The sequence below is a fragment of the Colossoma macropomum genome, unplaced genomic scaffold (genome assembly GCF_904425465.1).
Source record: "Colossoma macropomum unplaced genomic scaffold, Colossoma_macropomum, whole genome shotgun sequence".
Taxonomy (NCBI): Eukaryota; Metazoa; Chordata; class Actinopteri; order Characiformes; family Serrasalmidae; genus Colossoma; species Colossoma macropomum.
Genome location: NW_023494790.1, coordinates 12499905 through 12524348, shown reverse-complemented (window position 1 = coordinate 12524348; position 24444 = coordinate 12499905). Strand labels below are relative to the sequence as shown.

Below are 24444 nucleotides of genomic sequence, written 5' to 3'. Positions count from 1 at the left end.
GATGGCTCCCTTCAGTCTGTGAGGAGATGAGACCCCTGAGCAGAAAGCGTTTTGCGTTCTCCACTTCAATAAGTGTGAATCCGTCATAACTGTGCAACGTGATTTTTGGCAGTGAACTTCCAACAGCTCAGAGCGTTCGTCATTGGTTCCACAACACTGGATGATCTCCGAAATCGCACTGAAAGAGCTGGGAGTACAGTGACACCCGACATGCTCAATCGAGTATGGGATGAATTTGACTATGGTGTTAATGTTGTCCGTACAGCTGGAGGAGGTTCATACAGAGTTGTTTGAAATTACACAAACTTCACGCTCACTTAAACCATTTACAGTTTACTGCATTGTTCTGTAATGATATACAAGTGAAATAAATCATTTTGAAATCGGATTAATCTTTTTGAATCACCCTGTATATTTGCATTTGCCAATAACTGCATTGATCTATTTTTTTAATGTGGACATAATGTGCACATTTGAAACAAGTACATTCAGTGCATTCCTTTTTTTTTCAAAGCAGCACAGTTTAAAGGAATATTTCAATGAATTTGAACCTAGTCTTTATTTGCCTTATGTGCAATATATTGCTGATTACCATATTTTTCCTGTACTTGGAAAAGAACAGAAAAGTTGCTGACACATTTGCTCAAACAGCACCTGCCTGTCAACAGGTTTGTCTTCTTTTTTAAGTACAGTCAAACATGTCTTATTTATTGTCTGTGGACTGAGTGATCAAGATGCATCGGAGAGATGAAAAACATACAAATTTTCCATGTTTCCGTGTTACTTAGCCATTGGGACGGGATGAAAATCTGCACGTCAGTTTTGTACTGAATAAAGACTCGGAATGGGACAGCCACTACTGCTAGCGTACAGTAAAGAGTTCTCACTCTTTTCTGGCTCAAAGCTTAATATGGACCACTTTTAGCTTAACTGCAGAAAACAAGTCAGTTCACCTAAAACTTTTAACTCTTTGTGTATAAAGTCTTTTTTCCTCTTTTCTGAAGCTAGTGGTTGAGTATGTCTGAATTAAGAACAAATATCCTTCATAAGGATCACAGCTTCAAGTACATTATTAGTTAATGTATTAAATATGTTAGGTGAAAAAAAGCAGCCATACACTTAGATTCCTTACAATAGAGATGACAGACATGAGCACTGGCCCACTGTATACAACGTGCCAGCTGTTGATGTAACATTTCTGAGGAATTATTTCTCCACAAGAAAATCACAGCAAACAATTTGCTGGTTACGAGCACAGCACATTAGGAGGCTGGTGGAATATTTTCATATTCTCCTGATGCACGTTTGTATGCCCTGTCTGAGAACATACCAAACTAAAAAGTAACTGTTTATAGATTATATAGAGTCAAAGGGATACCCCAGAGTTTTTCTACCTAATCTCTGTCTGATTATGGATACTGACCATTTTCCTGTACTTGGGGGGGGAAAAACAGAAATCCCACTGACTCAAAACAATCCTATTAAATGTCAATGGGCAGTTGCACAAGTTGTGTCTGTGGCAATTTTCAGTATGCCACAAATGTGGCAAAGAGATTAGGTTGAAAAGAATGTTGGTGTATTCCTTTACGTTGTACAGCTACTCCTACAAAAATCACAGTTTTCCTAATCCTGGCAACTGTTCCAGAGAGAGAGTTTTACTTCAGTCAATGTGACTTTCATTGCTCTAAAGCCAGCAAGCTTTAACTTACACCACTGCCATTATTAAAAACCTTTCAAGAACAGACATTATAAAAGAGATTTAGAATAGATGGGTCAAGAGCTCTTCAGGGAAGGGCTGCTGCTTTTGTCCACTTCTTTGTCCTTCATTAGCGCACTAAATACCTAAAAAAAATAAAGAAAGAAAGAAAGAAAGAAAGAAAAAACGAAGGACATCATTAATATATTATTTAAACAGAGAATGCTACATGTATATAGCTGAGAAACAATATTAATAGACCATGTTTTTGGCCTGTTAAATACTAGTAATCAAAAGCGTTTTATGCTTACTCTGAAGGATTTTCTTTATCTTTACTGTTTTCCATTTTTTGAATAATAATCAAGAGATCAAAAGCATGAAACAACACTAAGAAGTGTTCAAATCAGAACAAAATTCTATAGTAGATTCTTCAAACTAGCCTCCCATAGCCTTGATGCAACAGTTTCTCTCTTCTCAAGATACTCTTCTCTATAAAAATAAACAGACAAAGTTCAGCCTTCAAGATGCCTTTTTTTAATTTACACAATGTACTCTGGCCCATTTCCATTTAACTCTTGTCTGCTAGAGGTAGTAGAATAAGCACAATTGACCTTGTGGTCCTTCTTGTCTCTCCTCAGCTCTGGAGAATGAAGAGATACATACTGAGGCCTTTCTCATCGGCATCCCACAAAGACCTGAACTATTCTGCCTCTGATTGGCTGGTACTCATTGCCTTTGTTGGGAGTGAGGTGGTTAGGGTAAGAATATCAGGGTCAAAGCCAGTCTTATCAGAGGCAGAGTAGGGGCGGGTCTTCACAGAGGGTGGGAAAGAATGTACTCCAACAAAACGTCTTTCTGAACTTCTGCAGTTGTCTGTCATTCGACTGTCTGACCCTCCCACTCCTCAGCCCCCCACCCCCCCAAAAAACTTCTCTTGAGATATGCACGAATTATGCACTAATTTGATCTTATGGTGACTTTCATCAGAAGGTGAGGAGAGTTATTTCTGTGCTTTGGGAAGCTGAATGAGGAACAGACCTGGGTCCACTTGCGGTTGTTGCTGGTCATTTGTGTGCAAGAAATGCAGCCAAAGAGGCGGTCAACAGAGACGTCATCAGGCAGGCGTGTGAGGAACTGGGCAATGTGGATGAAGTCCATGCATAGCAGAACCTCCTCATATAGGCGCAGGATGCCGAGCCCCGTCCGGAATAAGAACTCCTCTCCATCACGGCAGAACACGTCCCACACACGGCACGCCACATCCAGCGGCAGAGACTTGCTGTAGAGGGTAAAGATCCTGCATACATATACACAAATGTTCAGAGTGGAGAAGTAAATCTCTGACCTAACCAAAAAATAAATAAATAAATTATGGTCCTTTTCGAAATGACTGATCATCAAATCTCAAATTTCACCACGATTTGATCAGATAATCTTGGTAACATTCAGAATTAAACACAATGCACAAATATGACAAATATGACTGGATGAGTATGCATTAGTAGGAATTGAGGTATAAATTAGTCATTTGAGGTCCGACAGTAATCCTTTGAGCGTAAATTTGCATCAGGTGTACCTGAGGACAGAGGTGGACAAATAACGGTTTCTGAGGGAGTTGGAGCAACTTTGACTTTTAGAAGATGCAGTTATCGCAAGCAATACAAAAGCATATTGTAACTTCATATGAATAATTTCTCACTCATAGCTCACTGAAACAATCAGATAATGTCGAATGTGCTGCCAAATGAAAGTGTAATTAACTACGTGATTATATTTGTTATTATGTTTAAGTAATACATCAAATCAACAATAGTTCCAGTCTTCTAAGAGTTAAAGCGAGGCTCACACAGTCCCACTTACAACCAAAGACTAGTACTTTCACTAAACTTGCACTTACCAGTCAATCAGATAGAGATCTGGGGTAAGGCTGGAGCTTTGGAAGTGACTGAACAGCTTTGGAAGGTTTTCCTCAAAAAATACCTGAAATGCTGCAAAGTACTTCAGCATCTATAATTAAAAAATAACACAGCAACAGTAAATCACACCGAAAATCTTCTGACAAACCAAAACAGGACTCAAAAAAAGGAGTTCAAAAGCTTGTACCAGTTCATGGTCGACTCGGAAGAAAGCCATCTGGCAGGGCTTGTTGAGGAGGTTGGCGAAGGCGATAAACGCATCAGCCTCCTCCATGTTTAAAATCAACACAGCAGCAATGAAGGACATGCCCTGGACCTGAAAATCAGCCCAAACAATGATTAAGCACAGACTGCAAATGACGTGGAATACAGGTTAGATGTATTTTTAAATCACATTGTCTGGGACCTTTAAAAGAGTGATCTTTAATTTGCATACATAATTTTCCACTTAATGCAAATGTGATCAATCAGTCAAGATATTTTCAGTGAATTTTTTTTTTTTTAAGTTTTGCACTGGAGCTATGTATGCCAATTAACACTGAACAAACAGCCATTTTAGCTCTGCGACAATTTGTTATTACTTATTATTATATTGCACCTTTCATATACCCAAGGTCACTTTACAATTTAAGGGAAAAAAGATTATTAGGATTATTAAAACATTAAAAGGGAGTGAAAGAAGTTTTAGCTGAAGATGAAAAGAGAGGTCGCCAAGCAAACGGGTGAAGGCAAGGAGTTCCAGAGGGTGGGGGCAGCAACATTAAAAGACCTGCCACCCATAGTGGAAAGCCTGAATATAGGAACAGCTAGAAGACCAGAATCAGAGAATTTAGACTGCACAATGGGGCATGAGGATGTAACAAAGCAGAAAGATAAGTAGGTGCAAGGTTTTAAAAGTTAACAGCAGGATTTCGTAACAGACCCGTTCTGTAACCGCAAGCTAGTGTAACTGATGAAGGATGGGAGTAATATGGATAGAAGTCTTAGTGGGTACTAAGACTCTGGCTGCAGAATTTTGGATGTACTGAAGAGAACAAAGTTTTAAAAGTTAAACCATAGAACAGAGAACTGCAGCAGTCTAACCTAGATGTATGCACAGAATACACCAGGATCTCAGTATCTTTAATAAGGCAAGCATCAGGCTAAGTCTAGCAAAATTACAAAGATGGAAAAATGCAGACTTCGTCAGAGATTAATATGTGGAACAAAGGTGAGACATGGGTCAAACAGCATTCCAAGGTTTCATGCAATAGAGGATGGGCTGACTGTAGTATCATCAGTAACAAGAATGCACTCCAAATAGGCAGAGACAGCTGACTTGGCACCAACAATCAGAAATTCCATTCTTTTAGTGTTTATCTTTCGAAGGTTAGAGTTCAACAAATGCATTAACTCCTGAATACAGGACAACAGCAGAGACAGGGGGGATGATTCTGTAGGTTTAAGGCAAAGATAGATCTGTGTATTGTGAGCAAAGCAGTGACTGAGGCCATGGGAATAAATAATGTTTCCAAAGGGCACTATACAGACAATAAATAACAAGGGACCAAGAACAGAGCCTTGTGGTAATCGGAGCAGTGATTGATTTGTGCCTCCCACTAGCAACAAAATGAGATGTGAGCCAAGATAGACCAACAGTGGAAAGTAATGAAATGAGTATATTACAAATGACCATACTGAGAGCTCAAGCAGAAGCAATACAGATGCACTGCCAGAGTCAGAGGATAGGAGCAGATCATTAAGGACATGGATGAGAGCTGTCTCAGTACTATGATCAGAGCAAAGTAAATGGTGTAACAATGGGCCTCATTCATCAATATCTTTCTAAGTTTTTGTTAGGTTAGTTCTTGAGAAAGGTCCCAAGAAAAAGTCTACGTTCACACATTTGTGCTCTTGAGTGTGTGTAGATTCTGTTTTTACCTAAGAACAAAAGCCAAATTAGAAAACATTGGTGAATATCACAATCTTCGAAAAACTGTATAAGTGGGTTTTAAGAAGAAATTTCTTCTTAAGAACAGTTGGTGAATGAGTCCCATTGATTTCTCAAAAAAGTGTAAATAACTCTAGCAATTTTCTTTCCTTTCCCTCGGCAAGCAATACTCACATATCCCACATCAGGCCGGTAACAGGTGTAGGCTCCGAGTACGCTGTGGAGGAGGTCATGATATGGCCCTCCCTAAAAAAAAAAATTGTTGTTGTTATTTTAACTGTCTACCACAGCATATTGGCATATTAGACTTTCAGCTTCAGTATTAAAAAAGACAATTCGATGTAGAATTATGTTAATTTGTCAAATTACTTTTGAGCCTCTGAACATGGGGTGCTGTGTATGAAAATGGTTGTGATTTCTACACCGTTCACCTGATTTGGATGCAAATACCCTCAAAGTAGAACTCATTCATTTTTACATTTCAACTCTAGTAAGACAGCTAAAATAACAATACATCCAAATATTTATGGATCTGACTGTACAAATCTTACATACCTTCTGGAAGATGAAGAGTGAGGGGAAGGTGCGGGAAATGTCCAGTTTGATCAGATCCAGGCTGCTCTCTCGGTCTGCCACTGATGCTCCGCTGTCTACTGTGGACATCACAACAGCGAGAGAAACCAGTCTTTCAACGTAGCTGATAAAGGCTACATGAAAATAGCAACTTTGTGGTAAGGAGGAAAGCAGAACAAGTCTGTGACTTTATTCATAATCATCAGCCTCTGTGGCGGTTAAGCTATGCTCAAAGGGAATAGTGGAGTTAAGTATGGTCACAGCACGACACTTAGAGGATTAAAAAAAAACCCCAACAGCACATTGCAAGTGCCAGGCAAAGGGAAAGCAACTCTGCATCTTTCTAATAGCAGAAACCACAAACCAAGACTTGCAGTATGTCAGAGGAATCTGTAGATAAGAGTACCCCTAAGGTCATAATTCATACCTTAAAAATACTCTATATTGATTAATATATTGCTAGAGTGTAGCATTACACCGCAAAAGTGTTTAACAATATGCAGCTGACGCTGTGTCTTGTTATACAAAGTGTGCTTTTGTTTATTCAAAAAAAACACAAAATATTTTGGAAATAGTTTAAAAGCCACAAAATGGGGTGACTCAATATATTTGGTTGGGAAACCAATTAACTATAGTAGTGTCAAAACATGTAAAACTCCTAGTGATGTAGCCCAGGACAAAACAGCACTGATGTCAGAATGAAAATTACATGTAAGGAGGCTCTAAAGCCCAACACCAGAGCCATCACATGCACATTCTCATCCAATCTTCCTAGAGCGGTCAGTCTTATTCAAAAAGGGTTGGTGTAGCTGTAGGTTTTCAAGGGTTGGTGTAGCTGTAGGTTTTAAGCAGCCACACCAGCCCTTTGTGTACGGTGACCCCTGTCCTAGAGGCTTGCTAAACCAATGAGTGCGTTTACATGCACTTAATAATCCGATCATAATGCAGTTATCTGATTATTTAAATGGTCATATAAACACCATACTCTGATCTAGAAATCCAATTAAGAGAGCTAGATTTTAGCTCAGTAATCAGATTTCTCAGTGCACGTATACTCTTACTCGGATTTCTTTCGGATTTCTCAGTCTGCGCATGCACGAGAACAGATGGTGGACGTCCTGAGATGGTAGCAAAACACTTTTGGAGCGGAGCTGAAAACAAACACGAAATAAAGGATTTAAATAAATCCCAAAGTGGCGCAATGTTTAAAAAAAAGCCACGGCATGAAGTTTGAGTTTTATGTTATGTTTACGTCACGTCTTCTTTTGTGAGTTTACTGGCTGGTTGCAAAGCAGAGATCCGATTACTGCCTGACTCATGTAGACCCGGAGTTTCACAATATCTGATTACTCAGGTGCATATAAATATGTTAATTGCGGATTACTGACATAATCTGATTTTCTGCAGTTATCAGATTATTAAACGCATGTGAACGCACTCACTGTTTATCAACAACCTGAGGACAGATGACTATGTCTAACACAGAACACTGGCATTAAATTAGCGTGTCGACAACAAGCCTAGGTTCTGGTGTGCAGAACACATGGAAAGTAACTGATGCTGCAAGCACAATAAGGAACTAACTAAAGAAAAGGCAATTATAGGGAAGTGAAAGGTTTCTGATGTTCACCCACGCATCTCTCTCTCTCTCACACATGTGCACACGCCCACGCACACGCATACGCCCACGCCCACTCGAAAGAATTAAAACCAGTGGTTTGCGAGTGTGTGCATACGGGTATTTTGGTGCTCACAGTGTGCACTTGTCAAGTCTGTGGAAATCGGATATTTATTTATTTGATGTACCAGGCAATTAATACTGGAAAACAATCACTTATTAAACTACGTTTTTTCATTAATAAAGGTTCAGATTTGATTTTAACATTCAATATTTTAAGAATTTTATTCAGTTACCAAAACGAACATTTGAAACATGACGTTAGATGAATAGATTTATAGGCTGTGGGATCTTTTCGTCTTAACTAAAGTAGAAAATATGACATTTTATTACAATTTAGTTCTAATTTGTTTTTGTTTTTTGCATTCACACTGACATTTAACATCAAACTATAAAGGTATAAACAAAAGTCATATAGGCCGAAAGAAAAATCGCAAAGGATTGGGCTAAATGTATGACATTTGACAACATAACTGGGATAATACCCACCAAACTTTCTGAATCATGCAGTAATCTGGCTCGTGGGTTTTATGTAATATCTTGTTTTAATTATCTCTTGTGATATTCAATAAACCATGAGAGGCTGTGTGTTACTATGTTGTGGAAACAAAAACAGGGTGAAATTACTGTGAAAATATGCAGCCACAAGTGGCTTAGTGGTTTTATAAAATGTTGAAAACGTGGCGCTTTAATATGTAATTAAGTGTAGGTATTTAATAAATAACTATATGGTCATTTTGTGATTGTGGTCCATTTATGACTTTTGTTTATGTTTATTTTGTAATACAGACGTACCTTCTGTCTCCACCTCACAGCCCGTGTCTCTAAAGGTCCTCCAGCGCTCCTTGGCCCGGGACAGGAAGATCTCATACAGCTCTGCCAAGAAAGAGCAGCAGTGTGTGGGAGTAGTACAAAGGAAATAAGTTTAGAATCAGTGTTGAAAAAATATTGGAAGCAGTGTTTCCAGTAATATTAAACAAATTAATATTTAATATTGTATTCTGGTGCAACTTCACGTTTTAAATAAAACGTAAAAAAATAAAATTAGGTTGGACACTAAGAAGTTCTAAATAAAAATGTAGAACTTTGAGATGTGCCCAGAATCATGAACAGTGTTGTAGAAGATTCTAAGGAGACTGAGACAGTTGTAAATCACTGAGAATTAAGTTAGAAAACTAATATCCAGTATTCATTATACTTCAAAAGTGGACATCAAATCTCAAGCCATATGTCACAAAATGATTAGTGGCAATAATTACAGTATACATGACGTGATTGTACACTATCCATCAAAAGTTTGCATAGTTTAAGAATATTAAAATGGACATTTTTAGACACAAACTAAATTAGATATCTGCACCACTATAATGAAACAATATTTAATAAATGATACCTGGAGTAATGTTGAGCTCATTTCCGATGGCCAGGCTCCATACTTTGCCCCTGACGTTTGGTGGAAGGCCCTGCCACCACAAATCTTTAACCCTACGAGTACCACGCCTGAATGAGCAAAGAAGAAATTAGTTCATTTCAAAGCGAGTATAAACTGCAACTTCAAAAAACTTAAATGCCACAATGTTACTTTAAATGAAGGACATTAATAGGAAGGAATAGGAATAGGAAAACACTACATTATATAAGGAATTTTTTTACATAGCCAGAGTTGCTAATTTAATTTACCCACTAGTGGATTCAGAGCCTGTAAAGTACAGCATTAAACAGAGCAAGTGTTGCTTACATGCTGTCCCAGTTGGGCAGGATCTCAGTGTTCCAGACAACCATGGCATTGGAGATGTTATCCTCCTGCTTGAAGCGTTCCTTCATCTGTTGCTTTTTCTTCTGGGCCTCCTTCAGCTCTGCACATAAACAGCTGGCAGTTACCCTCAAAGACTATACCAATCTTACATAACACTACAGCTTCCATTTTAAAGAGCGACTCTTCCAAAAAATTAAAATAAAAATGCTAACATTGCTAACAATGCTAACAGTGAAAGAAAAGTATGAATAATAAAAGAAAGTAACAACAGCATTAAGCTATGGAGTTCATTTTGTGCCAAAAGTCAAAAGCAAAAGAAAACTTTTAGAAGCAAAAGAGCGATTCCAGGAGCAAAAATTATATCAGGAAAATTAGCAAAGAGAAAAAAACTGGTAAAACGAGTATCGAATTTACATCAGAATAAGAGAAAATAAGCTGTAATTTTTATAAAAAATTATATTTATAATTTATATTTATAATTTAAATCAAATTTATAATTTGATTTAACTCTCATTATTTGTATTTGCAACACATTTTAGACAATCTGATACTCAATATTTTGATTCTGGATTTTATTATTTTATTTGAAACTTTTGGCACAAAATTAAGTCCAGATTACGCCAATTAGCCAAAACTGGCCCTCATGTTTTTTTGTCTTTCCTGGACGTTTTAGGCACTGTACAGAGGAACACTAAATACAATATCTAAACAAGACATTGTTCCAATGAGGCTGTAAAGGCCTAGATCAGGATAACCAACACAAACATAAGCTATTGGTGCAACAGACGGATAGTCTCTACCTCTCTTTTTAGCCTCAGCCACCATCTCGTCATATTCTTGCCGGTGGCGTTGAGCTTCTTCCTCTGGCTTAGCAGGAAGGTTGCTGAGACAAAAGTGCAAAGTTTGGCAATCAAGACAATGGAAAACACTGAAATGTTTTAAAAGATCATTATATACCAATCATTAGAAGTGTTTTCCCTCTCATTAGGTGCAACACACGTGCATCTAATGAGTGTTTGTACTAGCTTGAACCGTTAATTAGCCATTTTATTAGGGACATTTATTAGGAGTCTTAATAGGGAGTTTGTCCCCACTCTGCTACGCTGACAGCATCCACGTTTCTGGGAAGGTATTAGATGTTGAAACATTACCGTGAGGATCAGATTGCATTCAGCAACAAGAGTATTAGTGAGGTCTGGTACTGATATTGGATGGTTAATTCAGGATCACAAATGCCAATCCAACTAATCCCATGAAGCTCCACTACACTCTTTTCAACCTAGCAGCAACACTGATGTAGATAAAAACCCCAGCAACACTGCTGTGCCCAATACATGCGTACTAGTGCAACACGCACTAGGATGCCACTACTTAGGAGTGGGAAATATGACAAAAACATAACATCATGATGATCTAGCACATGTTAAAAAACACAATTCATTATTTCTGAGGTCTGATAAGTTAGAACTGGCACGTTTTATTCAATGTTTCACACATTGTGTTGCACTAAAGCCAATTAAACAAGTCTTTCTAATAAACCATGCAGTTGTGCAGTGTTCTTTCAGTATTTGTGATGACCACAACATACTTACAAGGATATTTTATTGCTGTCATGATAAATTGTTACAATATGCTTTTCTGAATTTATCATGACAGCAACAAAATATCCTCATTTTAGTCAGTGGTGGCCCTGTGTTGGTGCGTTTCCATTGGTGGAAAAGGGTAGAGAGGGCTGAAGCATTTTACAGCAAAAGATACAGATACAGCTACAGTCAGTGAACTGAATACCTTAAGTGCATCTATATGGAAGGTGTACCTGATAAAATGGCCAGCGCGCATAGGTACAAAGTGAAAGGTAATAAACTGGTTCTACATCATCGTGTCCATACAGACAAAACCAACAAGTTTTATTCAGTACACAGCACCTGTCACTCCAAGTTTATCTGTACTTCTCCTGTATCAAGAAGCGCCCTCACATTTCATCAATCATTCATTCTTAATAGGTGCCTGAAGACAGAAGCAGTGTGGGGTGGCTGGGGAGACCCACACAGTGAAACACAAGAGCTGTCATCTGAGCAGAGGCTTATTTTTAGACCCTTGTTCGCAAGAAGTGATCTCCTTGCCAGGCTAAATGCTACACCACTCACTATACACCACACCCAGTGCTGCAGGGACAGTGCAACGAATACACATTTAGAAGCTGTACAATGTACATACTACAAAAGCTCATATTGTGTTGTGTAGTGTCCTGGTACGTCACCGAGGCCAGTGAGTCTCTAATGCTACAAGGTCTCTCTATAGTCTATACATTAGAAAAATAGAATGCTGACCATTTTGATCCCAAACATACAAAATATACTAGGAAAAATTTGCTGTCTGTAGCCTTTAAGTTGTTTTGCTTGAAAGACCCAGTCTGGCACCTATTAGTATGTTCTAATGGGCTACATGAACAGTTGAGTTAACAACAACAACTATGTAATCAAATACAGGGTGCCAAACTCACAGAGGTAACCACAGCCATGACTGGAGCTTTAAAGACTGGGACTGACATACATACATACAGTCATGCGAAGAAGTAAGCAGACCCCATGAGAAGTTTCTCTTTTTTTGACATACACTGAAATATCAGTATTAGATCTTCAGTTAAACAGTACATATAGATCATCTACATCTGTCATCTACTGGGAGAAAATTTTGCCCACTTATCTATGCCGAATTCTTTGAATTCTGCAATGTTTCAGTGGGTTCTTGCATGTACATCCCATTTAAAATCTCCCCACAGCATTTCAAAAGGATTCAAATCTGAACTAGGCAAGGAGTCGGCAACCCAAAATGTTAAGAAGAGCCATTTTGTCCTTTCACAAATAATCAAACCACCTTGGGATCCACTACATTTTATGTCCATTTTATTGAAGTAACGTTTTTCTATCCTGGCTGTAAATATGCCTTAGTATGTGCTAATATCCTAGTATAGGCTAAAAAACATAATATAAACAAGAATGCATACTTTGCTCTGCTTTAAGCTTTTGCTCTGCTACAGCTGCTTTTCTTGCATCTCCAGCAGGAAACTTTCCCTCTGGAATAGCAGAATAGTTTCTTGTAAAATGTCTCCCAATGTTTGATTTTTTATGAGGCTTAAGTCAGCTCCTCATTCTCCAGTTTCCTATTTTCCTATTCCACTTTAAATAGTGCATGCGCCAGAATGTAACTGCTGCACCATTTAAGATGCAACAAGACAATTCGAACAAGAGGCTGGCGAACGAGAAGCTGACTTCAGCCTCGTAACTTTGTGTTTGACAGTTTCCCGTTGCAGATTAACCGTATCAGGAAACCAGCTGGAGTGCTTACAAATGCAAATAAGTCTGTCCCTTCATCTCTAAATGATTGACGTTCATCTTAAATCTTTATTTCCTTTGCCATTTCATTAGCTACAATTTAGGTGTGACCGTTGTCTGTGTTGCTGTGTGACCAGTCTTCGTGCCCATTTTCAGGGTTAAAAGGTGGTGAATTAGTAGCATATAAGACCATTTACAAATGAACTCCAGCGTTAAAGACCATTTATTGATGGACTGTGTTAAACTGGACTTGGACTGTGTGTAAGAACGCTCAGCAAAGCTTTATTTTACTGCAAAAGAGGACCTTTTTTTATTTTTACCTAAAAATTCTTATGGCTACAGAGCTACATGTTCCCAACCTCTGGACTAGGCCATTCCACAACCCTCCATTTTTTCCTTGTGAGCCATTCCTTGGTGGATTTACTTGCATGTTTGGAACCATAATCCAGTTATCCTCTTTGAAGGTCCAGCTCTTTAACTTCAACTTTTTACAGGTGGTCTCAAATTCTCCACAAGCACTCTCTAAGAATGAACGAGAATTCATAGACAATTCTATGACTGCATGTTGGTCAGGCCCTGAGGCAGCAAAGCAGCCCCAAAGCATAACATTCCCACCACCGTGCTTTGCAGAGGTTCCTCTGATCAACTGCTGTCTCTGGTTTTCGCCAAACACGTTTTCTGGTACTGTGGCCAAACAACTCTTTGACTCATCTGTCCATAGCAAATTGTTCCAGAAGTTTCAGTCCTTGACCAGATATTCATAGCAAACTGTAGTCTTGCCCCAAAGTTCTTTTAAAACAGAAAATGGTTCTTCATGCTGCACCACCCATGTAGGTCAAATTTTATTTCTTTTAAGTCTTTATTTTTTTGTGGTAGATACATGCACTTTTACAACAGCGAGTGACAAGGGCTACGAATAGAAATTTTGGGGTTCTTAGAGGCTGAGGCATCTTACTGTCTGCTCTTGGGTAAAATTTGCTGGGATGGCCTGGCCTGTCTAAGTTGGCAGAGGTTTTAAATCCTCTCCACTTGTAGATGATCTTCTGGAAAGTGGAATAATTCATGTCCAATATTTTGGATATCTTAAACCCCTTTCCAGACTAAAAAGCATCAACAACTTTCTTTCTGAAGGCCTCAGAGAGCTTTTTATTTAGGCATGATGATACTATACACTCAAATAAAGAACAAACCAGACCAGATATCTGAGATTTAAATATGACAAGCTCCTCCAGGACATTCTCTTACAGTGCTCTAATCATTAGCACCTGATTTTAAAATGACATGTTTGATGTAGTAATATAGGGGTGTACTTACTTTTTCCACATAAGAAAACTGCATTACATATTTTAATTGTGTAAAGGATGACAAAAATATTAATTCTAAGTTTCACTTAAATTATATCACATTTATCTATCATCACTGTTTTAATGAAGACTTGATATCCTTTTCTCAAAATATGTCCAAAAAAAGGCTAAACTTTACATTACTTTTTCACATGACTGTACACAGAAATGATCACTGATAGGACCACACTTAATGTAAGAATGTCTGACGAAAAACCAATTTTGCACCATTTCACTTATACCCTGAACATAGTGGATCAGCCAAGACATGTGGGCAGTTTCAATGTCTGAGGTTTGCTCCTTTAGCCTTGCACTGGACAGGTTAATGTAGCTAACAAGCGCAGAATGCTTACACTTCACCAATTAGCATCATGTGATCTGTATACCTAAATCACTTGCTTCAAACCACATTAAGAAACCTCAAACAGACTTACTTGTGTGGTTTCTGACCCTCAGAAGCCACATACATTCATAGTGTCTATAAACAAAATAACAAAAGTACATACAAAATACAGGCTGCTACTACTGTTCTTAGCTTTTGGGAGTAATTAATCAGGTCCTCTATTTGTTAGCTAAATCACATCTATAACTTCAGTGCAACGTTAAAGAAGCAAACTTTAGACACTCATTTTGGTTGAGCAACTAACTTTGGGGAAAGAGGGAAAAACTATGTAAATTCGTTTTTATTGCAGAATCATTGCTTTAAATGACACTCACGCTGGCCGGTCTTCTAATATGAGAGCTGTGGTGGACAGAGGCTCAAACTCTAGGTTCTTACGCCGTCCTTGGGAAGGCTGGGGCGGGCTGTGACCTCCTTTACTGGCCTTGGCCTCGTACTCCTGCAGATATTAAAAAAAAACGGAGACTTACTTATTTAGTATATGTTCTACCTTCAGAAAAGGAAAAGCACAGGGAATGGAGGTGGAAGGGTAAAGTGATGTAGCAATGCTTTTGATAACAATACAGGGAGTTGTGAATGAAGGCAAAAAGGAAAAAGCCAACAAGAAGATCACATGGTTTGATTAGGCTGGAGGCTGTAGGCCATGGTGGGCAGTGGCCTTGTGTGAGTGTCTTTACAACTACAGAAAGAAAGAATTATGACAAGCACTGCATGTTCAGTTAGGAGGAATCGACTCAAAGCTTAAAGGAACACTTACATTTTTAAATCTACTCCTTACTTGCAGCATCTATAGTAAACCATAGTTTTACTATAGTTTTACCTCTTAGAGCACAATCTCACACATCACATATGGCTGAAAAACAGCACAAGCACTGAGAATCAAAAACGCTGCCTCACTGTTCATAAACAGTTACTCCTCAAAACATACAGACGCAGTCATGAATAAACTTCTAAGAGAGGGGTTTAAACGAGAGGAAGATGAGCATGAACATGAACATGACAGCTCGGGGGTGATGGTGTCAGGCTTGCAGAAGTAGTCTAATATCAGAGCAAAACATGTACAACCCCATTTCCAAAAAGGTTGGGACGCTGTGCAAAATGTAAATGAAAGAAATGCAATGATGTACGAATCATGTAAACACTATATTTCTTTGAAGATAGTACAAAGGTAACAAATCAAACGTTGAAACTGAGAAATGTTTTTGGAAAATATATGCCCATTTTGAATTTCATGCCAACAAAACGTTCCAAAAAAGTTGGGACAGGGTCATGTTTACCACTGTCACCTCTTCTTTTAACAACACTCTGTAAGCATTTGGGAACTGAGGACACCAACTGTATTTTTCATTTTATAATGCACCAAATGTTATCAGTGGGTGACAGTTTTGGACTGCAGGCAGGTCAGTTTCGCAGCTGGAGCCATGCTGTTGCAATACATGCAGAATGTAGTTTGTCATTGTCTTGCTGAAATAATCAAGTCCTTCCCTGAAAAAGACGTCGTCTTGATGGCAGCACATATTGCCAAAACATGTTTGTATCATTCAGCATTAATGATGCCTTCACAGATGTGCTCGTCACCCACGCCATGTGCACTAATGCACACCATACCATCATGAACATTGGCTTTTGAACTGTGCGCTGATAACAAGCTGAGTGGTCTTTAGCCCAGAGGACACAGTGTCCATGATTTCCAGAAAACATTTTAAATGATGATTCGTCAGACCACGGGACACGTTTCCACTTCGCCTCAGTCCGTTTTAAATGAGCTCAGGCCCAAAGAAGGTGGCAGTGTTTCTGGATCCAGATTCTCTGAATCTTTATGTTATATATGGTAGATGATGAAAAGCAAAATGTCTTTGCTATTTTACATTATCGCTTTATTTTTCTCAGTTTCAACATTTGATATGTTGTCTTTGCACTATTTTCAATTAAATGTAGGATTTAAATGATTTGGACATCATTGCATTTTGTTTTTATTTACATTTTGCACAGCGTCCCAACTTTTTTGGAAATGGGGATGCGTAATATTCATAAAACAACAGACAAATCTAATTTACCTTACCCCAAATGCAGTCAATCATTCAACACCTTTTGTGTCCAAAGTTTTTAACATGGAACAATGAGTCTAATATAGTTAAAAAGTAACAGAACCTTATGACAATAAAACATCAGCCTTTGCAAATTGCACGTCTAAATCACCACGTGTTTGACGATAATGTCTTAAACCCTGTCAAATTGTTTTCTGACACTGCATGACACTTATCATATCATATCAATTATCATAATGGTGAACGTACATAAAAAAAAACAGTCTTCTACATGTCAGCTATTGCTGTTTTAGCTCTGCAATGTGCTTTCATTGTTATAGATCACAATATGTTCTACAGTGTAAGTCTATTTGAAAATACTTAACAACATGGCATGGTTTGTGGCAAGTGTGTGATTAAATAAGCATGCATTTTGCACAATGCTAATTCATATACATAAGCTTCAATTACTTGTTAGCTATTAGCCTTGTAACCTACCTGGGTAATATCTATACATTTTTACATGGCAGAACAAAGCACACCACAGCATAGCATATATAAGGACACTGCAGGAAGAAACATACTTGAAAGTGAAAGCACACATGCCAAGAATGCGGAACAGCAGCACAGGCCTTCGATGACCCAGAGTGACTAAAGCAATCACATCGCCGATCCTGACTAACAAGTCTGGTGGCTTTAAACTGCAAAATGAATTCCTGGCAAGTGCAAGTATACAAGTGCCTGACATCCACTCGAGCTCCAGGGACACATCAATGGCTGAAATGACCAATGTAAAGCAATGCTGCTGTGCTTCATGCACACACAACACAGACCGTAAGCGTTGATGAAATAGAAGCCTACCCCTGCACTTAAGAGATTGGGTGTTGATACAGATGTGAGATTGCCTGGGTTACTGTCCTGAAGGAAAAAAGAAGAAGAGACTGCACTCAGTTAGAGGAAAAAAGACAGAGAGAAAGAAAGAAAATCTGTGAAAACTCTGGAAGCTCTGATGCCCTGGGAAGAAAACAAGCCTCTTTTTTGGCAGCTACAGTTTAATTACACATAGTCTTGGGAGTATCTGTGAATCAAAATCAGATTTAAAAGGAATATTTCAAACCATAAAAATAACAGTTAAAAACAAAAGGGACTAGTTGGTATGATTTATGTATTTGTTTGTATGATTTTATATGTATAACACTGCTTGGCCACTATCACCTTTCACTGCTTACAGCAACTGATGAAGAATGCTATTAAAGGATTAGCTCAGCAAAAAATAAAATTTGCACTATTGTAGTCAATCAGCCAAGACATGTTTGGTGCCTCAAAGTTTACTATTATAGCTCTGAACTGGTGCTACGAGGCCAATGCAGAGGACAGTGATATTATTATTTTTATTATTATTAATATTATTAACAATAATATGCTAATAATGATATTAACAACAACTACTACTACTAGTACTAATGGAAGCATATAATCCCCCTGTTAGCATTGATAAATCATCACATATAATTGCCTCAAGCCATGTTGAGCTCTTAAATAATCTCAGAAATGTTGTATAAACACTGCTCCCAGCACAAAAGCAGACAAGCAAACTTCAGTTAAGTGTGTCTTGGCAGACCAACTACTTTTGGGATAATTTTGTACATTTAATTTTCCTTACATTAAATATTCCTTTAACTGAAGGTCTGACCCTGACTTGCTGCAGTGATGAGATGAAAAGGTTTTGATCATATAACAGGAAGGTCTTTTCTTGATCCCTTGTGCGGTCGTTCGACTCCACTTAAGTCATTAGGGCCTCTGTCTACTATTAAAGCTGCCAAGAACAGGGCAGCTAAGGATGACTTAAGAGGCCTGGACAACATTTGGCCTAGTGCTGAACTAATCAAGTCTTTAGCCTTTTTACACTGCAGAGTCCTAATGTGTCTAAATGTCTGCAAGAACAAGAAGTATATGCTTTGTGGATGCATAAATACTCAAGCTGGTGTTGGCTCTGGTAGATCACTGTTGGTGAAGGTCAAGTTTAGTAGATAAGGGCCCAGGCAGAGATAGTGAGGGATAGCTACCAATCTTAGGATTGCAGTGGGGAAACACAATCAAACAAATGTGAAGATAAACTTATCAGAGCTTACGCATGCTGATACAACCTAGCCAGAACCTACATACACAACTGAGGAAAAATCTTCCCTGAAAATTTCCATGATTTTCCCCTTACCCTAAATGTAGTCTATGGGTGTGTCTCAAAAACTAGTGAGCTCTCTACCTAGACAGCTGCCAATGTAGACAGCGGCTACTAAGAGAGCTCACTAGGTTTTGGGACACCCTATGTGTAGCAGTGTAATGTAGTGAACAAGTAATGGAAACTTCCAATACACAAAACAGATTAACATAAATGCAGACAAAATCCAGGCTTCAATATGGTTGGTACTACAGTTTTTAGCATGTTATGAACTTTTATTTTTACAGTATAACAAATAAGCAAATCTAATATTACCGAAAACAGTTTGAGGCAAGTGTTTAATTCAGGCACACAGTTTGCACAATGCTAATCATCGTAAGCTTCCATTACTTGTTAGCTACATTAGTCTCTTAGATCCAGTGTAAAACTCAAGAAGCAAACTCTGGACACCAAACACATCTTGGCTGACAGACTCCATTTGGTGCCAGGAGAAAATTGTGTAATTTTGATTTTTCCACAAACTATTCAAGGGAAGTGAAATTACTGCGGGGAAGTTTTCTGCTGCTTTTGTTTCTTGCACAAGTGTAAGTAGAGATAATACAAATCAAAACACCATGTTTCATTCTCAGTGTCTCTAGACAGAATGGAAAAGTCGCATTTCGTTGCATTTCTACAACCTAAATGATATCATCCTCAAGCTTCTTTAGTCCAATTTATTGCTTGTTATAAAAAGGATAGTTCCAGTCCTAAAATCTGATTGGCTGAGCTGCACCGACGTTGCTGTACAATCTAGTATATACAACTGAACTCTGTATTACTGCTCCATAAAAAAAAACCCTTGTGCTGTTAATGAAATAATCTTTGACTCTCATGCAGCTCACAAGGACGACTGAGCGTACTGATTAGGTAAGAACCCGTTTTTTGTTTAAACTGTGGGGCTGGCAACTTATGTTCTTAACTAGAACTAGGCTGGTCAGCTAGCTAACAGGCTAAAAGAGGCCAATAGCGTAAACAACTCTATCATTAATATCACAGGCTTGAATTAAAGTACTTATGGTAATGATTAACTGTAAAATGGCAGCAAGTCTAAAAATGTCACTTGCATGGTTTACATGCTTCAAATGTTCGTGTTTCAGTCAGAAGTTACGTCAAACCCAGGCTGAATCCCAAATGGCTCCGTACTCCATAAATATTGCTCTAGATAGGAAAGTTTAGAAATTCTAGCCTCTACAGTCAAATAGTGCATCATTTATCGAGTATGAATGTCCCAAGTGACTATTTGTTGCAGAATCTAGTATTTAAAATTTTGCAGTGCACTATGTAGGAAGCAGGGAGCCATTTGCGATTCAGCCCCAGCACAAGAAGAGGTGTGCCGCTGCACTGGAGCTAAATAAGACTCGTGGTGATAATTTGGTGACCAAAAATTACTTAAAAAGCGAAGGTTTTTGCATTAAACTGTACTGTGTTATCATATGCTCATTCTTATATGACAAAAACGTTAAAAAAAAGAGTCATGAAATGACCACAATATACAGCGATGGGCGACCGAACGTTCTCCTCATTCGGCAGTCCATGGTTGCTTGGCAACAATGCCATACTCTAAAGGAAAAACATTATTTAGCCTATAGAAGGGGGTTTTAGATCACCCTTCCCGTGATAAAATAGCAGTAACGCACAGCCTCTCATGGCTGTTAAAGACTAAGGAGATCAAACAGTTACAAGATATATGTTACTAGGTACAGTTGCTCCAGCTTTGTTGTGGTCACTAGCATAAATGAGGGTTGTAGTGGTTGGTAGCTGACCTGCTGGATGGTCTTGGAGTCTTTTGGAGGGCTTTCTCGCAGCGGGACCTTTCCAAAAAGCTTCCAGCCAGGTGCACTCTGGGCCTCCCTCTGCTTCCTGGAGAACAGGCCCCTATCAAAAACATAGTTCAATAGCATCTGTTAAAAACTGATGCTGAAACCATGCTGTAGCAAGTAAGTTGGGACAAGACCTGTCAAAAGCGTCACCATATCTACTAGGTTTTTCTCATTTTTACGATTTTATTTTTATACTTATATAATAAACATATTTTGATACAAAAATAAAGCAAACCAATATTTTACCATGTCACATCAAGGATTCACTCATATGTTTTCAATATACTTGAAGGTATTTAGCAAAAGCAATATGTAGCAATTTTAAAATGTTGTATTATATCCATATCATGCAGCCCTATCCAGAATATCAAACTACTGCCTTACCTCGCCTTAAAAAAGTTTTTTTAAATGTTGCAATACTTTAATTCACAGTGTGACGTTTTGGCCTAGTATCATCCGACCATAGCTTTCACACTGTCCCATTACACAATTACAGCCTGGCACTTCCCTAATATTTGTGCACAGTGTGAAGGAAAATGTGGTTTTCTTGTTCCTACACATCATCATCAACTGACTCCTCAACTCAAATGAGCTCAGCCAAACATGGCTAATTGGATCATGCTATAAAAATGTCAAGGGAATCAGCTCCCAATTGTGATAAAGCAAGGAGCAAAAATGAGAGCCTGCAAGATTCCAGATGTTTTTCACCTGTCTACATGGGTCTTAAATGTTGAATGAGAAGAATGCACCTTGTCTTGTGCTGTTGTTCTGTAATTGGCTGCCTGCCTGGTCAGCATGCCCAGACAGGCTAAATGATCATCACAGGTTGCTGTGGCATCTGGGGGCTTACAGCACAGGTCTCATTATGATTTAATGAAACTTCCAGTAAAAAGCATCCAGTTCACTGCAACCCCTCAGCATTTATCATAATACTCTGTGTGAGATCTCAAATACAGACCATCATCTAAAGGTGGCACTTTTAATATAAAAGAATTTTTGAGAGAAGTCATCGAATTTAACATGTATAAGAAACCTAGAGCTAGAAAAAAAATGGCTAATAATGATACACTTTGTATATAACTGAATGGAATTATTGCAGTATTACACACTACAGCTGAGCTGTGAATGCAGCAGCTGACAGGCATATGCTGCGGCTTTCTTAGATTCCACTCATGGGGCCTGAAGCATTAACTGCTGTCAGCAGAGTGTGTGGAATGTCTATGACTATAACATGAGCTCTAGGTTGAGTTATCAGTCTTCCGATGGACAGAAACTCATCAAAAAACTGCAGTAGGGCTGAACAAAGTGTCATTTATTGATTGTTACTGCAATATTGGCTTTTATTGCTGTAAGCTACAATATGTAAATGAGCCCTCCATTTACTCTCAGTTCACTGTGTGCTGTGAGCATCTTTAACAATCACAGTTCCAGATGATTCAGGTAATCCAGCAAAAAGAAATTATTTTTGCAAAAAATAATGCAGGCCTGTCTTTGCCCTGATTTACTGATTCTGCAGTGCATTCTGATATATTGTGAAGTGTACAGCAATTTCAACATTAAGCAAGATAATCGCAATATTTGTACTCTGCACATAATCTGAAGCCCTAGAATGTAGGTTCATAATCTAGTCATAGTCCAATCTTGGAGGACCAGCAGGAGTGATTTTCCTGCTCAAAGTCATCTGCTAAACATCAAAACTAACTGCTGAGTTAAACCAGTTGTGTTTGAGCAGGGAAATCACAAAACTGCACTGGATTCTGGCCCACCAAGACCACAACTGGACAATCTTGGCCAACGGCTCCACAGTAATACAATTTACATAAACTTGCAGAGACAGAAGCAGCGGTCAGGTGAGATCCTACCTGCCGAAGATTTCGGAGAGGCCTTGTTTTTTCTGCTTCAGTGACGGATCCGAAGAGGCCACAGTCAAGACTCCGGGCATGTTGTCCGGGGCGCTCTGGCGCCGGCTGATTTCATACGTGTTTCTAGAGTTCAGGCTCACGTCCATTAACGTTAAGCTGTCTTCCTGTTGTCCGTTAGGACCAGGACATGATTCCCTGTCCTCAGGATTCGATGGAAGTGGTTCACTGCGGAAATCGCTCGGGGAGAAGGTCCGGAGAGAGCGGAGCATGGATTCAGAGTCTGCTGCAGAAGAGCAATTTTTTGAGGTCATTCCTGATTCCTGACCTCCATCAGTGGCTTCCCTTTGAACCAGACTAGATAGTGTACTACTGGAAGTGTAGCCTGAGCTGACATTGCTGGACACATTTGTATTTTGGTGTAGGACTGCTCCCATATCTTGGGTTGCGTCATGTAACTGAGGTTTTGGAACACACAAGACAAAGCTTGTGGACGATGCTGGTGATACATCAGCGTTCAAAGAAGCACATTCAGAACCTGACAATAATTCACCATTAACAAATACTTTGCTATCTCTGTCCAAAGAGCAACATTTAGCAGGGTTAGCTTGATCACAGGAATCGCATCTGGATGCTGTACGAGAGACACATTCCACATTACCGTTTGGAAGCTTTGCTACAGCTGGACCTGCATGGCCCTGCTGATGCTGTTCATCCTCTGTCCATGCAAAAGCCTCAACACTCTGAACTCCTCTACTGGAAGCTCGGCCATGCCTGCTCTCCTCTTCCGTCGGACAGCTTTCGTCGTTCTCGCCGTGTGGGGCTACAGCTTGAGGGTCCCGTCTGTCCATTTCCTCTGGCTTACCGGGACCATCAGCAGTGTAGGGCAGTCTCCCTTCCTCAGCACCCCTGCCTCCAGCTGCTGACTCCACCATCAGCCCTCCCGGTGACACAGCAGGTCCATCAAGGGTACATCACAACCTCAGGTCAAGGCAACCTGTAAAGAAAATCAATCATTTTTGTAGGCCCAACAACAGCACACTGCATTCGCTCCTGGAGTAGGTTAATACTGCCCTGCATGTCTTTGGTGTTCACCATCTTGTAACACGCCTCATTGAACTAATCAGCTGATTAATGAAGCGGGTGTGTTAGAGAAGGAAATGTCAAACGTCAGTCTAAGAAGAACGCAAAACCAAGGTTTGAGCCACTCTAACAAAAGACGGTTAGTTAGTAGGTTACAGAATATACACCTCTGATACCTGCAGAGTCAGCGACCAGTGTGACTCCACTTCTTCACAGCGTATGAACCACAGCGGAAGCCTGGCATAGGCCGACAGTGCCAGCCTCCACAACTCCTCGACATCCTCGAGCCCTTTCCTCGTCGCTTACACGTCTCTTTCGCTTCCACAACAAAAACACCGAAATTTATCAATCTTATCGAATTCGCGCTTGTCGCGTATCATCCCGAACATACCGACGAAACGAATCGGTTAAAGTGTCTTAAGCTGCAGTCTGGAGGCTAAAAACCTGCAGCTGAGCAGATCCCTTCCCTCCAGCCCTCATCCGCGGCCATCTTGAAATGCCAATGACGTCGTTTCGGCACGAGACGGAAAACGGCACGTTGCTGCTGCGCGCTGGAAACAGACGTGTACTGCAGTTCAGCTCGACCTGGTCAGGGAAATGTGTGTGTGTGTGTGTGCGTGTGTGTTCTTGTAGTGCTATACTTGTGAGGAACCTGTCCTCACTATGATAGGACTATATGAAATTTTTGTGTTGTTTTCACCACAATTACTTTTTTTCTTCGAAAACTAAAAGAGCAGAAAAATTGCTTCTTTGGATACTGAGGTTAAGGTTAGGGTTAGGTACAGGTTTAAGTGTAGTATTATTTAGCTA

At 39.3% G+C, this 24444-nt stretch overlaps 1 protein-coding gene across 5 annotated transcripts; it reads right to left on the bottom strand.

Moving 5' to 3' along the window:
- Positions 1-88: 88 nt before the first annotated feature.
- On the bottom strand, positions 89-24126 carry tbc1d12b (TBC1 domain family, member 12b). Of its 5 annotated transcripts, none has more exons than XM_036572149.1 (15): positions 23802-24126; positions 22555-23548; positions 20636-20747; positions 17516-17572; positions 14945-15066; positions 10350-10432; positions 9532-9649; positions 9187-9293; positions 8589-8669; positions 6098-6195; positions 5717-5788; positions 3800-3928; positions 3594-3703; positions 2735-2993; positions 89-1842 (listed from the first exon to the last, which is right to left on the bottom strand). In XM_036572149.1, the coding sequence occupies exons 2-15, from the start codon at positions 23484-23486 to the stop codon at positions 1774-1776; spliced, it is 2349 nt and encodes a 782-aa protein (XP_036428042.1). In that variant the 5' UTR covers positions 23487-23548; positions 23802-24126; the 3' UTR covers positions 89-1773. The 5 variants fall into 5 exon arrangements, with proteins under 5 accessions (XP_036428042.1, XP_036428043.1, XP_036428045.1 ...); XM_036572150.1 differs by having other exon boundaries at positions 103-1842; positions 6098-6192; positions 23811-24126; XM_036572148.1 differs by having other exon boundaries at positions 106-1842; positions 23811-24126.
- Between the last annotated feature and the right edge of the window lie 318 nt (positions 24127-24444).